Source organism: Pararge aegeria, chromosome 20, assembly GCF_905163445.1.
Source record: "Pararge aegeria chromosome 20, ilParAegt1.1, whole genome shotgun sequence".
NCBI lineage: Eukaryota > Metazoa > Arthropoda > Insecta > Lepidoptera > Nymphalidae > Pararge > Pararge aegeria.
This window is the reverse complement of record NC_053199.1, coordinates 4,357,159-4,374,758: the sequence shown is the minus strand read 5'-3', so window position 1 is coordinate 4,374,758 and position 17,600 is coordinate 4,357,159. Positions and strand designations below refer to the sequence as shown.

The 17,600-nt window shown below is 36.2% G+C and overlaps 1 protein-coding gene across 2 annotated transcripts; it reads left to right on the top strand.

Annotated features, from left to right (window-relative positions):
• Window positions 1–151: 151 nt before the first annotated feature.
• Window positions 152–17,258, top strand: LOC120632582 (mucin-4-like). 2 transcript variants are annotated; one of them, XM_039902502.1, is made up of 10 exons: window positions 152–314; window positions 389–790; window positions 1,508–1,781; window positions 2,359–2,612; window positions 3,962–4,063; window positions 4,550–4,621; window positions 8,032–8,132; window positions 9,110–9,171; window positions 12,787–12,874; window positions 13,506–17,258. In XM_039902502.1, exons 1-10 carry the CDS (start codon window positions 228–230, stop codon window positions 14,953–14,955), a joined length of 2,892 nt encoding a protein of 963 aa, XP_039758436.1. In that variant the 5' UTR covers window positions 152–227; the 3' UTR covers window positions 14,956–17,258. The 2 variants fall into 2 exon arrangements, with proteins under 2 accessions (XP_039758436.1, XP_039758437.1); XM_039902503.1 differs by lacking the exon at window positions 4,550–4,621.
• Window positions 17,259–17,600: the final 342 nt, after the last annotated feature.

The window sequence follows — 17,600 nt, the reverse complement described above, 5'->3', positions numbered from 1 at the left end:
TATCTTTGCATGAACCAATGATTATACAAGCACGTGATGCCAGCATGTTGAATATTGTGATAAGTTTCTGAACTAGCATTTAAATGTCAAAACAGTAAGCTCATCATTAATAATCTGTTTGTTCACTCTTGTCAAAATGTATGTCAAATTTTCTTGTCTTCCGTAAAAGATGCATTTGATGAGAATAACGTAAATAAAGTGTTATTACAGAATTCCTGCTAAAAATCATGTCTGGTGGACTTATAGACAAAGTGTATATAGGCCTAGACCATGCGCCAGCCGCATTTGACATTAAATCGCGTATACTTGGACCAGTGAGTTATTGTTCATTTTTACATAGAATTTTAAGGTTTCTAGGTAAATTTCTATGTTTCACTTTGTATTACAGAATGGGACTAATTTGGAGTATATAAGATCAGAGACGGGAGTCGCTGCTGTGTTGAAAAACGATAAATTTGAACCGCTGCATTTGGCTTTGCACCACACGAGATCTGAGGCGTTGGCAGCTGCTAGATCGCTAGCACAGAACTTGATTGAGACTATACGTGCAGAGTTAGCGCAGTGGAGCGCAGCGCAAGCTGGAGGGCCGCCACCTGCGTTGAATGGTCCTCCACCTACTCTGACGACTACCGCCGCGCCTCCTCCCGTGCCACCTCCTGTCGCATCTGTGGCCCTATCTGCCCCTTCCACATTAACAACGTCAACTCTACCTTCTGTCATACCACCAGTAGTGAGTGTGGCTCCGGCCACAACTCCTCTGATGACAGTCCGACAACCAACAGTTTTACAGGTAATCCTGTTATGTATACCTGTCCTAAATGAAATAATTTGTATAAATATGTGTTTAGCTTTGGAAGATGTTAAATGAAACCGACAGAATATCTAGTCTGGAAGTAGTTATGGTATATATATATATTAACACTTAGTTAAGTATAATAAGCTAAGCAAGACTTCTTGTTAAAGTAGGAAGGTTTTTGGTACCCCACTAGGTATAATCTGAAAAATGTGTCGGTGCACACATTTTTCAGATTAATAAACCTAGTGGGGTTAAAGTGTATTCTAGTGTATTTAAGTATAATAGAGTTATTGTGTTAGTCTGTAATGTGGGATAAGAGTAAGAAAAAGGTTTTACACCTAACAAATTATAGATAAACAAACAATGAAACTATCTTATCTAAATTTCATTAATTATTCTTAACTCTTGTGTATTTTCTCCTCTTTCTCTTACTTTTTTGTAAAAAGTTTTAAAAGCTGGCGTTGTTTAATATGCTATACATGTGTAAACCAAACTTAATTATCCTTGTTTATTTCTTAATATTATGTGTATATTAATTTCATTCAAAATGTGAACATAAAACATTATTATTTATAGATCAGTATAGATCTCCGTCCTTGTAGGAGAAAGGGTTTTTGCATTCTTTAACAAATGTATTGTCACTAAGCAGGTATAGGCAATCCCCAATGCAATTATAAGAACTGAATAGTTATATAAGGTTTATCTTTCCAGTTACTACCGCAGCAGCATTATGTGCTAAACCAGGAAAACGGTCAACTAATACCTATCGTACAGCCTGGGGTACAGGTCTCCAACACTAACTTCACATCATTACCTTTAAATCAACAATTAAATACAATACAACAACCAAATTATGGCACACAAATTGTTGATATATCATCAATGCAGCCAGTCAATGTTACTCAGCTACGATTGAGTGGAGTACCAAATTCAATGTCCATGATCTTACCCAATGGACTATCTTTTCCTCAAGCAAGTTTAACAGGTAACTAACCAAACAAATAGTTTTTAAACCTATATGCTAGTGTCACTGCATACAGTATTGAAAGCAGTAATTTAAGCACTACAATATTATGATTGGAGATTAGATATTTAGATACTCGTTTATCTCAAGTTATTGTAGAGCCAGACTAGGTTATTTCATAAGCAAAATTCGGTGCAAGTCAAATTCTGCTTGACTGCTTTACGGACCTAAAAGTGACCATTCACAATCCACAAAATGATGTTCATCTGACCCTACGTATCTAGCTAGTAGTTCTAGTGTTTGTAAAATAGTATGCATTTACATAATATCCCTCCATATTTAAATTACATAATTATTGACTCATTTTGAGTTGTTATACCAAAGTTCAATCGTTTACAATCCTGCAAGAAGTGGAGATTGCTTGGTGCAAATTTTATTGATTGAAAAATGCCAGAACAACACATTCGTGTCTGTGATGGTATTCATAGAATTTTTCACTTCACATGATGTATAGTCCTAATTTCCATGGAGCCAGTAAATTTTACCAGCATTATTTATCGTTGGAACTGACTGTTAATTAATTAATACAATTAAACAGGTGCAGACACGACAACAGTCAGCTCTGCAACGTCAACACCTGTTGTATGTGCAGCTCAAAGCACAAATTCCTCGCAAAAGTTCCTATACAGCACTGACAAAGGTGACAAAGAAATCAAGTATCATATACAAGGGGCTGATACTATGCAATGGACGGTACCAGGCTCACAGACTATGCTGATACCCTACCAGCAACTGCAGGAGTTGTCAAATCAGACTGGCTTGACTAATATACAGCCGCAACAGTTTGTTTCTGTAAGTATGCCACTTAATATACAAAGTGTGAATTAAAACCGAATTAATACTTCACAGACTGTAGAGGTACATTATGTACTGTCTGAAAACCTAATAGTTTTTGAATAAGCCACTGCCATAGTTTTTACTGAAAGAAATCAGATACAGCACTGACATGACATGCAAAATTAAAATCATCTGACTCCTGGCACTTTGTAAAGTACACGTCGCGCGGTGTAGCAACTATGCGCGTGTCGGTCTTTTATCTCAAAAGGATTGTCATAAGTATACATTTAGAATGTTTTGAATTTGTAACGAAAAATAAATATGCTTCTTTTGATTTAATATCATAGGGTGATTCCTTATGCATCCCTCAATATTATTTCGTTATTCGGTTACACATTTTATACAAACTACACCCTGCAGTTATTACCCGCGGTGAATAAGTCTGTACTGTATATTCCTGTAAATCATACTTTGGAATTTTTTTTTTTCCCTAACTTGACTTGATTTTTCGGAAAGACTATTTCTCGTGTAATTATACAAATGTTCCAGTAAACCGTCTTTGGGAAATTTAATGTATTTCCAGGACCAAAAGTAGTTCATGTTACATTTAAGGTACCCAGGATGTAAAATTTGTGGAGAATCTACCACTGGTTTTGCTCAAAAAAAGTACATCTCAGCAGTTGCTCTGTCCCAAAATCAAGTTACTAAAGCGCATCAAACATTATTCCTTTCTACTTTTGTTTAGATATAATTCAATAGAGGAAATCATGAAAACAAATGCAGCCTGCAAATGAAGCATGAAAGCATAAATATGTGTTCTTTTGAATAAAGCAAAAGTGTGTTTTGCATTGCCAGCTAGTTTTACATATTCACAAAGTCCTGGGCTCCAGTCCCAGGATTTGTTTGTCTAGCATGGGCACAAGACCAGTGTTTATGTCCCGGGGAAAGATAAAAATGTATCTTCCCCCGCAGAGCATTAGTGCACAAGTGGAAATAATATTCAAATGATATTTGTGTAATTCTCGTGCGACACGTCAATTGTCCCCGATTATAACCCCTGACAGGGGATACCCTGTCAGGGGTTATAATCGGGGGATATAACTTTTTTTTCCTACCTGTCCTAGCCCTGCAGTAGAGTAGTTAGAAATTATCTAAACAGGTATCTACTTGCCTTAGAAAGCATGTTAAGCTGCAGTCCCTATCAGTATAGTACACGTGATAATAAGCATTTAAAACCCGCCATACTGTTTTGGAGCTGGGTGGTGGGTCTAAGCTCAACATTCTGTTCACTTTTGAAAGACAAAGCTTGTGCTGTGGGACATTAATAAGTACTTGTACATAATATTTGTATTTATTTCTAACAGATAGCGCCAGCGAACAGTTTCCAACAAACATCACTCCCACTGTCAGCTATGCAGCTACAACAGTTGCAAAACACTGGCACGCTGATGCAATTCAACCAGAAGGTAATAAAAATAAAAATATATAAATCTCCGTATATAATTGTCATAGTTTTAAAAACCTTCTTCAAAAAGAAATGATATTATGACAAATAGCGACCTCCCAACGCAATGGCGCAACGGTGAGCGCTTTGTGTGAATTAAAGCAGGAGGTCCCGGGTTCGATTCCCGATAGGGGCAATATGGGAATTAATAATTTCTGAATTTTCTCCTTTCTGGTCTGGTTGGAGGCTTCAGCCGTGGCTTGTTACCAACCTACCGACAAAGACGTGCCGCTAAGCGATTTAGTGTTCCGGTGCGATGTCGCGTAGAAACCGATTAGGGGTATGACTACCATACTCCCTAACAGTTAGCCCGCTACCATCTTCGACTGCATCACTGTCACCAGGTGAGATTGCAGTCAAAGACTAACTTGTAGAGACATAAAAAAAAAAAGTAAAATGTACTTGTGTCAGGTCAAGTTGTAAATTAATGTTTGAAATTTTTTAACAGCCGATAGTGAGCAGTGCCTCTCTAATAAATATAATTTCCACCGGCCAAGCGTCTTCACCTCAGATTATATCAGTGAGCAAATGCAATAATACTTTATTAGCATTTCATCATACTAATAATATAAATTCTTCTCACATCTCCCTTATCTATAATTTAGCTTTAACATTAACTTATTTTTATTTGCGTTTCACTTGCCAACTAAGTTTTAATTAAGCATTATCACTGCAATCGTAATTCTTAGGGTTCCGTAATAGAATTGTGCCAACGGGACCTATAACAAGGCCACCTCTGTGTCCGTCTGTCTGGCAGAACCGTGTCCCGTGTCCCTTAATAGGTAGAGAATGGAAATTTTGACAGTATACCGTATATTTGCAAAAAAACAAAAAAAAAACGTATAAATGAATGGGACCCAACAAATATTTAATATTTTTGTAAAAACCGATAACGTTAAATAACCGCATATACAACCGAAATAATCCTTCACTGGCTTTAAAGGTATATATTATGTCCTGTCTTTGAGACTTATTTGTGAACCCGAAAACCTATTATTTTTTGTGTAAACCGCTGCCATAGTTTATACTGGAAGAAATCAGATACAGTCCTAAAATCACATGCAAAATTAAAATCATGTGACTCCTGTCACTTAAATAGGTACGCGTCGCGTCGCGTTGGTACTTTGTGAGTGTCGATCTTTTATCTCAATAGGGTTGTCATAAATAAACCATTAGAATTTTTTGAATTTGTTTGTATCGAAAAATAAATAAGCTTTTTGATTTAATACTTTTACAGAGTGATTCCTTATAGAACATACTTTTGCATACTTCAATATTTTTTCGTAATTCTGTTACACGTGGTATATATATAGTGGTTTTTTTTGTGGTTGTTTTTTTAATTTTCATGATAATGTTAATACTATGTAGTGTTTTAAAAAGTCGCACTTAGCCGGATTCTGATTAAATAATAGTCAGACCATGATCCCTAGCACCAATGTTTTACGAAGGGGGCGAAATTGGTTACTTTATGTGTATAATATGGATTTACGTGGCGGCGGCTTCTTTGTAATGCCAGTGGCATATTTAAGAACCAACAAAGAAAGTCAACGTTCGGTGCTGGAATGGGGCTAACTTGGTTGTATAATAAATTATGTAAACTTAAAGTATACCATCCTTTACTGCGGGTATTTAACTTAAACTCATCCGTTATGCGCGCTGTGTATGAATTTTATATTGTTTATTAATTACTTCATGTACATACATAAGAGAGACGCCCCGCCGGCATTGCAATAAAATTTGTCGAAATTATTTTTATTACTTTACTGAATTTAAATTATTATATCCAAATTATATTTTTATGATTGCAATTGATTTAAATATTAAAATATGACAACTTAGAACTAAAAAAAAGGAAATATTAGAATTTGTCAACGTGAAACATTAGAATAATTTCGAATTACAATAATTATAGAATTAGGAAATGTTCTTGTATCAAACACTACGCCAATGTTTGCGGAGTTATGAAAATTAAGCTTAATTTGCTATACTCCGCACTACTATGAATAATTGCACTTAACAATTATTCATTGTAAAGTCAACATCTCCTGAGGATGCTCCGGTTTCGGAGCGAAACGTGCGTAGAGGGTACATTGCCGGGGATCTGTTTGGTGTGGAGTATACGGATTGAAGTAATTACAGACCCATACAGATTCTGCTGCTGTTCGCGGATTATAGCAAATTAAGCTTAATTTTCATAATATATTATGGATTTCCGCAAAGTAACGCCTGCTTCTATCCAATGTTTGCGGAGTTTATGATGGTTCAAACAACATAAACATACTCACTTGAATTTTCGTCGCAGAGCATGAGCTAGTTCGAGCGACGCGGCACGACACGCGCCGATGCGTACAATCCGAATCGTCTTCCGCATATAGTACAGGCCGCTGCGGGTGGAGTTAAGCTGTGAGGGCTTTAGCAAATGTGTATCGAGCCGCGTCGCGCGAAGAAGCTCACGACTAAGAGCCCCGTAGGTTCGAAACTAGTTGAGAAATCTCTGACGAAAATTCCCGTGATTCCAGCAGTCAAGAACATTTAAAAAGAACTTAACTCACGACGGTTTAATTAATTGATTAAGTCTATAAAATTGTTCACAGCGAAATAAAGATATGCTACAAGAATGCTTATCGACTGAACACGATTAAGTAAAACATGTCAAAGTTACCTCGAACGCAAATTCGCGGCACGGTTTTCTAGGTTATGTATCAAAATTAGGGCATGAAAAGAATTAAAATTAATATAACTGTAGGGATTACCTATTGATTATTTTGGTCAACTAATAATTTAAAAAAAAAGTCGAACGAAAAGTGGCGAGGTTGTTTACTTGTAACGTTCTGAATCCGAATTCTATCAAGTATCAGCGTACAAACAAATAAGCACCATTATTTTAACGTGCTAAAATGAAATCTTCTCCAAACTTAACGTATTGTACATGATTTTCATGTTTAATAGCATGTTAAAAGCAAGACCCTTTTAATCCTCCCTTTAAGCTTATCTCAATCACTCACAAATTTATGTTGCAAATAATTTCAAATAGTTTTTATTAAACAACTGTCATATTCATCTTGTTTCGTTGACCCATCTATCGTTTAATTCTAGACTTCACTTCACTTGGTTTATGGGCTTGAATTAGTTTAACGCGTCACGAAAGTTGAAAAAGTCACTGGCCTCTTGTAAAATGGGACATTTTTTTCACTCCCAAAACCTGGCAAATATGGTATGAAATTGCCATTTTGTCGCATAACAATCCAGCGCTAGAGTTAGACTCTTAACTATTATTTCGTAGGAAATACACAAATAGCTCTTTTATTGTTTTATACAACAAAATAGCCCGGTGGGTAGGACTTCGACTTCACTTTGAGGGGGGCGTTGGCCCTGTAATTATTCTAAGTTATGTTCGTTTTAAGCAATTAAAATATGACTTGCTTTGACGGTGAAGGAAAACATCGTGAGGAATCCTGCATACCTGTAAGTTTTTCAATAATGTTCCCAAAGGTGTGTGAAGTCCACCACACTGGACCAGCGTGGCGGACTACGGCCTTAACCATTGTAGGAGGAGACCCGTGCTCTGTAGTGGACCAATAATGGGTTGATATGATGATGATGCTACAACAAAAAAGACGAAAGATTGTAATAAAAATAAAGATTTTTACTTTTAAGACTAGCTGTTGTCCGCATTGTTTACCGTTTCATTTCCTTGAATAAAAAGCCTATGGCCTATGTTACTCTACTTCCTTTATACTAACTGTATGCCAAAAATCAAGTTGATTGGATGCTTCATTTAGGCGTGAAGGATGGACAAACCAACACACTCGCATTTATAATATTAGTAAGGGTCATGAGGCAATTTCAACTTTCGTGACGAGAGCTGTTCATAAGCTTAAAGAGCTAAAACTATTGCTATTTGAAACAAGACTTGTGCAATTCTTTCAGAGTTCGACGCCAACCAAAACGAACCAAGAGTCTAGAGGTCAGAAAAGATTGTCAGATGGTTCACCTAGTCAGTTACAATTACGCCCCATCGCACCAGCTGGGTAAGTTAAATTTAACTGTTTAACTTTATTTTAAAATTAACCTGTACTCTTTTTTTTTTAATGTTTTCGTTCAAGAATACTAGTTTCCAACCGCAACTCACTTTGACAAAATCGCGCTCATTCTTTATGTTACTTTTCCATATTACTATTTATCTGGTGAAGAGATTTGAGTACAACACACAAATCTCTGCGTTATATCTTTAAACCGAACTTAATTGGCAGATCTATAAATAGTGCTCATAATTTAGATGACTTCAAATTCAAATTATAAATTCATTTATTTCAATTAGGCCTAGTTTATAAGCACTTTTGAATCGGCAAGTCAGTCTGTTTGTAGTGACTCTACCACCGGTTCCGAAGGAAGTGGTACCGAGAAGAGCCGGCAAGTAACTCAGCAGATTTCTCTTATAGTTTAAGAATCTTTATAATTTTTTTTATCTTGTTAGAGGTGGGTGCGGAATGGCCTGCTTCCAAGCAGCCTTAAAGGAATTCATCAATCGTGTAGTAACCACGATTGATTAAATGAGTTTTAATATATTGTTCAAACTTAGGTAAAGTTAGATCTAATATTACCTCCGGTATCATGTTATAAAAGCATATACCCATCCCCTCAAAGGATTTCTTTTACTTAGACGAATTCTTATACTTTTCTCAGACGATATGCAGATATCACTAATTTATGTTGGTATCTAGTAAGTCGATTGTTTATATCGACTTTTTATTTATAATGTTTTGTTTAATAAAGATTATTTTATAATAAATATATTGCGAGCCTACTGTAAGTATATCTATTTCATTAAATTTGGCACGAATGGATTCGCGTGATCTAAGTTTATATATCGATGGCACATCAATCGATCAAACGGGTGCAGGTAGATTGACTTGACGCTTCAAAAGTGCTTATAAACTAGGCCTACTCGAAATAAATGAATTTTGTTTTTTTTATGTGTATGTACTGAACCGATACGATGCCGCAGGTCGCATGTAAGCCAGGACAAGAGCTCGTCGAGAGATTCGAGGTCTTGGACAACCGCCGCAGGTATTGCAGATTTACTGAAACTCTTGAATTTTATTGTTGTAGTAATATTTAGTTTCACAGCATGAGAGTATTTCTCTCAAACATCTTGGTCGACAGTTTCGAGGTGATGATTGAGCTAACACTTTAAAATACAAGGTCTCGCGGAACTTTACGCCCTGTACAATGTGATTTGCATTCAAATTAAAACGTAAAAGTAAAATTAACCTAAATTTACTTGTTCTAGAGGTGCAAATTCTGTGGTACTGATTTTTATTTAGCAAACGCTACGGCGTACACAGGGTTAAATAAAGTATACCAGAAATCTCTCGGTCTGGTTTTGTTTGTATTAAAATTAACAACTTTTGTTCTACAATTTTTAATAACTTGATAGTTTGTAAAATATACAATATTCAATATTTTATATAGATAGTAGTCTCTACTTATTACTACTCTATAATGTAACATCGGCAATAACGCGCGTACCTCGATCGTGCGGTCACTGACCCGACTACACGACGTTGTCGAATCACGGTTTGACAGTGTCATGTCACTACAGAAATAACATAATTTATTATTTTTTTTGTATGAAATAAATTAATACTGAATTGTCAAAATTCGAAAGACAGAAGTTGTTAGTTTTAATGATAGGAACTACAAGGCCGAGATGGATATGTGTAGATGAATTCGAACTTTAAAAAGGCGTAGAGAAGTTCCATTTTACTTCATGGTTGCATTGTTTTGATACTAGAAAACGACTAGAAAACGCGTAAAAGAAAAGGCGTTGACACAGCTGAGATGATCATATAACTTCAGTGTACTTGCGCATACTCTTTTCAAAACCTCGATCACAGCGCATTAAAAGTTTCGCGTGACTTATTTTAAGCTTATAAACTTATGCTATGAGTGCTGCGCAAACCTAGACATTTTTTCTTAAAGCTCATTCGGGACAACATAGTTGCCAATTCATTACATGGCAACTGGATACCATAACACAAGCAATTAATTCGAAAATGTTTTATTTATTGTACGGTAAATTAAATTAAACTGCTCGTTAATTATAATTAATGTGGCCTGCCTCCCTTAAAACTTTTAAATATGCAGCCAAAAGATCAAAAAGAGTTCGGTGTAACTACACCAAGCTGTATTGAATCGTTTACCGGTGTTGAGTCATCAAATTTCTTTTTAACTTCATCATTTTGATATAGTTGATGTTTTATTTTGGAATTATAATCCTTATTTCTGAGACATAAGATATATCGGATGACATAAACGGTCGTTAAAAAGTAATAATCTTTTAAGCAACGGACAAGAAATATAAGTTATACGGCATTTTTTTCGAAAATCACAGTATTATTTCAGTTATTATATGAATAAGCATTCTTATGCACGCTTAGCTCGGATACTATCTCTAATTCTCAGCCTCACCTCTATATCTCTATCTCTTCTACGAGCGAGAACGCATAGCCTGCTAAAGTCAATGATATGGAAATGAAATATCAACTGCTCGGTTCCGTTATACGTGTAAGAAAAAGTGTCTACGTTAAGTACAATTTATTTGCCTTGCGTAAATAGTTAATTACTTTCCAGGATATTTGCTTTATAGCTTCCGCGGAATGTAATGGAGAATCTGACTTCCAGAAATAAAAGTCGGTGACAGATCTATGATATTTTTTTAGCTATTTTACTTTATGTTTTGTTTTCTTAGATTAAGGTGAATTTAAGCTGACAACAAGAATGATTTTTTTGAACATTCAGCAACTCTTCTTCACTTTGAAGTGAAGTGAAGGTTTCTTCAAATAGTCGTACCAGCTCTGCTTTTTTACAGCACATGCGATTCTTAACAAGAAATGTATGATCTCCGAAGATAACTGTTTTTTTTTTGGGATTAGTACAGCGTATTTTGCGGAACGTACCTTTGGAAACTCCGGCGGCATCACGGAAATGGCTGACTGGTTTTACAGTTACAGTTAAATTTAACAATATTATAGATACAGATGATAATCGAAAGGGTGTCAAGTTTTTACATTTGTGATGTTTTAGATGTTTCGGCTCGTACTTCCGTCATTCATTTTTAACTGCTTGAAATTCAAGCTTTCCATCACTTTATTTGGGTTGAACCAGACTGCGTGATCAGATTATACCTGCCTGATTCTATTTTAATATTTTAAGACCACTTCTGCTTTTAAAATATTGTCTGTATATTGTGCGTAGTTTTTTAATCCAGCAAAGCGAATTTGCGTAACTGTAATCGTATAGAATTTTACAAGCGTATGTAACTTCAAGGTCATGCCAGATTCCCATTCGATTATAAGTGTCTTTACAACGCCACTAGCATAATTTTTTTCATCATCATATAAAAACTCAAAAAGATGGTTAAATGCGTGCTTAAACAAAATAAATTATGGCCTTAAATGTCGACACTCCATCGTGATATGATTTTGACTTGTAAATTTTGTTCGAACACAAAACAATTTGTTTAAAAAATTCGCAATAATTCCGAATAGCGTAATGGTTAAGGAATCATACGGCATACGTCAGGACTTACCATTTAGTATAGACGTATTAAAGTAACCTATATATTCAAACTGAGGGAATATAATATTATAAACTCATATTTATTGTTGGCGCATCTTAGAAGTAAACCCAGCTTACATGCCGTCACGGCAAATGATGTTGCGATCTTGTTATTTTTTTCTAGCCACCATGGAATTTGCTCCATATATACAGCGTCTCCCTGCGGATTTCTTGATGTCATCTATCCACTTAATAGGTTCTACCGTCGCGACGCTTCGTATTTCGGTGGGGGAAAGCCATTCCAGTAACTTGAGACCCCACCGAGATAGACATTATATACTAACTTCTAATTCCAATTAAATTCAAATCTTTATACATAATATAAGCAGTTCACGCAAGTACAAAGTACAAGCTTCACGTTTCAAACGTGAAGTCAATCTGCTCGTACCAAGCGACGACCGGTTCGGACCGCAGATTCTACAGAAGAAGCCAGCAGAGTATCTACATTTATGTGTATTGCTTAGATCTGCCTACAAGTGTTTTCAATTCTTTTGATTTTATTTTATTTAGCAAGATTCTGCCGGGAAGTATTAATGATCTAAACTGTCATAAAAAATTCTGCTCTAGGATTAAACGCTTTTGTTTAGTCGCCTGTGTGTTTAGTACTTTTGTGTGCATGCTGCAAAACGCGTAGTTAAACTGTATAACTAATCTGACAGTACAAAAGCCATACGAAATTCATGTTTTCATCAGCTGTTGTACACTCATTTTTGTAAGGAGATGTAACGACGGCCTACTCGGTAACTTTTTACTTGCCAACCGGCTGCCTCAATATATAAAACTTAATTTGTCAGCACCGTTGATATGTCGTCACTATCGTCATATACGTTCGAGTGCCGGACACAGGCCTCCAGTCTCATGGAAGAGAAAACTTTACATATTATGTACTCATTGTAAATTTTGTACAGACCTAACAGATGGTCAGGCGGTAAACAACTGTCAAAAATGTGACTGATAAAGTATCACAACTGTCAGATAGGTTAAACAATTTAAAGTAAAATTTTGGTATTGCGTTAAATTGGTGCATTATATAGATTAACAGCAAGATAATTGTCCCCGCAGCTAGAGACAACACGGCTGTCAGTATGGGCATGAAAATAAATCCCGCACACGGCACCATTATACACGTGTCTTCGGGGCAACAGACTAAGTGAGTATTGTCGGTAGATACATGAAGATTGTTCTCGCCTTATTAAAAATAATAATAGTTTAAGAAAAAATGCTAGATATCCAGAAAATTTTGTTGAAATTAAAGAATACGCGAACCTTGTTGCAGTCTTCCTTTATTATTTCTATTTTACTGTATACATTTTTTGAATTTACATTGATCGTTTTATTGAGAAGTTTTTGCGTAGTACGGGCCCGTTTAATATGTATAGAAATATGCTGGTTGGAAATAAACTCGAAAGGCGTCTCGGGCCAAATTTTAATGAAAATAAAAGCAGGAATTGAAAAAAATCTGTTCTACAAGAGTCGCTGGAGTGCATATTATATAATCAATAATTACAGTTTGATGAACCCCTATTCTCATCGGTTTCCACGTGGCATTGTATCGGATTAAAAAATTACATGTTCTCAAGGCGAGCCCTCCTGGAATCGATCCTGGGGCCTCTTATTCATATGGGCCTTAGCTTACAGCTTGGAAAAAGATATCTTAATTGAGGAAGTTAATGTAAGAAACACGCCAGAACTTCGAAGAATACCCTAAGCTGTAATAAAATTAAAACATAATTATAATTTTAGACTTAATTCAAAAATAAAGTAATACTTTCTCTTTCTAGTGTATCGGGTTCATCGGTAACACAGGATGGCTCGGGGATGTATATAAAACAAAATACTATCCAAATACAACCGAATAAAGATGGACAGAAAGACCTATCGGCGAACAAACTACAAAATACAACGCAAAATGTCCAAATGATAACAGTACCTCAAGGAATGACTGTACTTCAGAATCCATTAAACATCGGTCAAATGCCGACCATGATTGGCCAGCCGAACAGCCAAGTTTACATGATTCCAACAAATCACCAAAATTTCGTCCAAGGTGGTCTACCCCCTGGGCTACTAGGGCAACAAGTTTTACAATCGGGGCAGAACGTAACAGTCATGCAGCCAAACCAACTTGGTATGCCAGGCGGTGTGCAATACAACATGCCATTAATGCCAATGAATGTCCAACAAAATTCGCAATACCTGCCAGCTGGGATCAATCTTAATACTCAGCTGACAGCTCATCAGTTAAACGCAGCTCTCGCCAGCCAACAATTGGCCAATTCCAATTTAACAGTTACCGGATCGATTCCTATCGTCCAAGCTCCTCCCTCATCGCCGATGACCAATACGCCAGTAATACCTGTTTCCCAACCTCCGCCAATTCATCAGATCGTGCCTCAAAACACGAACTTCATAACACCAACATCCCAATACACAAATTTGCCTCCGCAATATGTGATGCAAGCTAACTCCGGCACAATGACGATGCCAGTGTCGAATTCCAATGTCCAATACACAATGCCAACAAATCAGGTCACTACTCAAGCCCCTAATAATGGCAACGGTCAATCGACTTCCACCGAAACTGAACCCACAAATGGCACGGGCAATCAGACGAATTACATCTCGTCATCACAAGATAATAACTATCCGATTGCTGGGACAACTCCCGTTGCGAATCAGTCGCAACAGAATTTCTCAGCAGATGCAAACTCAACTGCCACCCAGGGGTATACGCCTTCTAATCAAACAGTAACACAGCAGAATTATGGAACAACTAACGGCAGCAGTTCACAGAACACAGGCTACAACGGCAGTCAGACAACTGCTCAGCCTCCAAACTACCCAACAAACGGTTCAAATCCTCAAACACCCACTCAGTCTTACGGCACATGTACTACCCCAAGTTCCCAAAACAATTCGCAGGCAAACTTCTCACCTTCCTCCACTCCGGCGCCTAATCAAACCTATACGAATATGCCCAACGCTGCTTACCCGCCTAATCAAACTGGGCAGAATCCGTACCCAAATGCCACCGGGCAGAACTTAGCTGCATACGCAAGTAATCAGTACCAGTACACCAGTAGACCTTGGTTTAGACCGCGGTATGGGTCCCCACAAGGTTCGCCCTACGGATCAAATGCTGTACCCCCAAATGGACCACCCATGCCAGTTCCCCCGATGCCGGTTCCTCCTCCCACGGGAAACTACAACAACTATTGGCAGGACAGTTGAGATTTGGAGAACATCATCGATACGGACATTGTTCCGGATTCTTGACAAATGTTGGGCATGTCGGACGCTGAACTCATAAATATTTTGCTCCTTGTACAGGTCGATTAATCAGAGCTGGCATCTACTTTTCTTCGCATACTATTGGATTATTTGTATACAAAAACTAGTTATCGTTTTGGTTTTATTTTATTAGGTACCCACGTTAGGTACGTTTTTTTGTTTATTTGTTTTTAAGCTAAGAAGGATCCTAACTAATTACTATTAAATCTATATTGGAGGTAAATCTTTATAATAGATTTGTTTTATTTCTCTCGCGTATTCGTGTTCTTAAAATAACATGTGATATCACATAGACCTATTCGGACAAGATATAATAATTGTTTTATTTCACAAACAGTTTGTTCTAATTTAACCACCATCGTAGTTTTGTTGGTATTTCCTTATTCCATCGACTTATTTTTGACTTCCTAATATTAGCTTTCTTTCGTCTGTTTTGCTCATGCAAGCTTTCCCTAATCGATCTGTAACATAATTTAAAATAAAAAAGTAAACAATAAAGCTGGGCTAACCAATTACTGGTTGATTCAAGTTGACGCAGATTCGAATAGATAATTTCAAATTTTACATAGAATATTGACTTTTATCTTTATATCGTAATGCACTTCGACTATGCATCAATGTGATTCGAAGCTAATGAAGTTTGTATCCACGTGATCTTACAACCACGGACCTTAATCTGGACCTTATGTCCTTTTAGTTAAAGCTGTACATTCAGTTCCACTGATTTGACTTGATATTTTACAAACGTTTTGCTAGGAACGCTGGCTGTAAAAGTGTAGACGAAATTAACCTTAAAACCGATGGTTAATAAGGTCCATTAGGTAACAGAAGATTGGTGTATGCTCATAATAACTGAAGGAAGCGTTGTGCGACACTCTTGGACAATAAAGTGACCTACGTACAGTACATTCAGTCTCTACAGTACATCTATTATGTGCATAGATTATAATTGATTGATGTTTTAATTGTGCAATTAAATGTGTAATTTTACTAATTATTGTATAAAATAAATCATTTAACTTTGTTAGTTCGGATGTATATGAATTAACCTGTATGATATGAAAATCCTCTGGAGAGTACTCAGTGGCGTGTACCGGGATTCTTAACCGGATATGCAAACAGCAGGAAAATTGGATAAAATGGCATAAATTCTTCCATACGAGCAATATATCAATTTTAGGGTAGGCCGTGCTTTTGTGCATGTATGAAGTGCACGCCACACACACACCACAAACTTAATTACTACAATTTTACTAAGACAATACCCTAAATGATGTTATTCATATTTGAGTTGGTATTACTTCTAATAGATGTTAAATAAATGTGGAAATAAAACTTTAATTGACAACACACTTATCATGTATTTTGTGACATAGTTTTTAACTCATAAACTTCATAAACGATTAATATTACAAATTGCGGTATTTGTGCCCGTAACATATTAATTGATGGTGCCACTAATATACGAAGAGTATACAATCTGCCAATCGCATCTAACACTTTAAAAACCACTTGTATGTCACATTATATAAACCAGATATTTCAATGCATTCATTGGGAGTATATTATGTGGCATGCGATGGTTTTAAAAGTGTGTAACGCAAATAATGTAATAGAGAATCAGGGCTTTGTCATTTTTACAGATTTTTATACAGCCGAATTAACACCTTTATACAGGCTTTTAATTTAGAGCAAGCGATCAGTAATGTACCTATTCTTAACATTTCATTTCATTCAAATTTCTTTATAGATATGTAATTTTTTTAAAAATCGCGAATGTGTGGCTGTCTTTTTGAACTCTTACGAAAACTACTTTAAATGATCATGCGTTATGCACTATTTTTGTCATTCCGACCCAATTTTCCTTCTTTTTTATATAACTATCGTAACGTATAGGCAGTTTTATTAACGCTAACTATTAACTATTAATAAACGTCGCATAACACCGGAATAGTTATTCAGTGTTCTGTCACAATGCATTTGATAGCTTCTTTTACATTTAAAAGCATGATACCATTCCAACGTTATGCCACGTTTATTTGTAAAGAAAAATGTGGTTTTTCTACTGAACGTTGCACAAAACAAACTAACAGCCTGTATACATATAAAATAAGACGTGTGCCTGAAGACTGTAAGAATCTATAGTTAAGAAGATCTTTATGTAAGAGAGACTGCTTTAATGTTAGAAATATAAAGATTACATTTATGAAATGTATAGAATATACAAATATAAGTATCTTGAATGTAAAATTATTTTCTTTTTTATATCCAACTTCAACTTTCTTTTCGGTTACCACAGCATATTCTGCTAACTGCTTACGTTAAGTTAATATTAATTTTTTTTTCATTCAGGTTTTCTTACTCACGATTCGAAAAAGTTCTTGTCGAAAAAGCCTGAAGCTGTCTTGTAACCTTATATATCTAGGAGTCGTTTCCGTGTATGGATACTTGAGCATCGGAGTAAAATGCATCTTATTTATATTGTATTAAAACTCAAATACGAGGTGGACAGACTACATCAGGCGAGTCGCTGGAGACAACCAGCCCGGGACATAGGTCTTTTGTAGGGGGAATACATTGTAGAA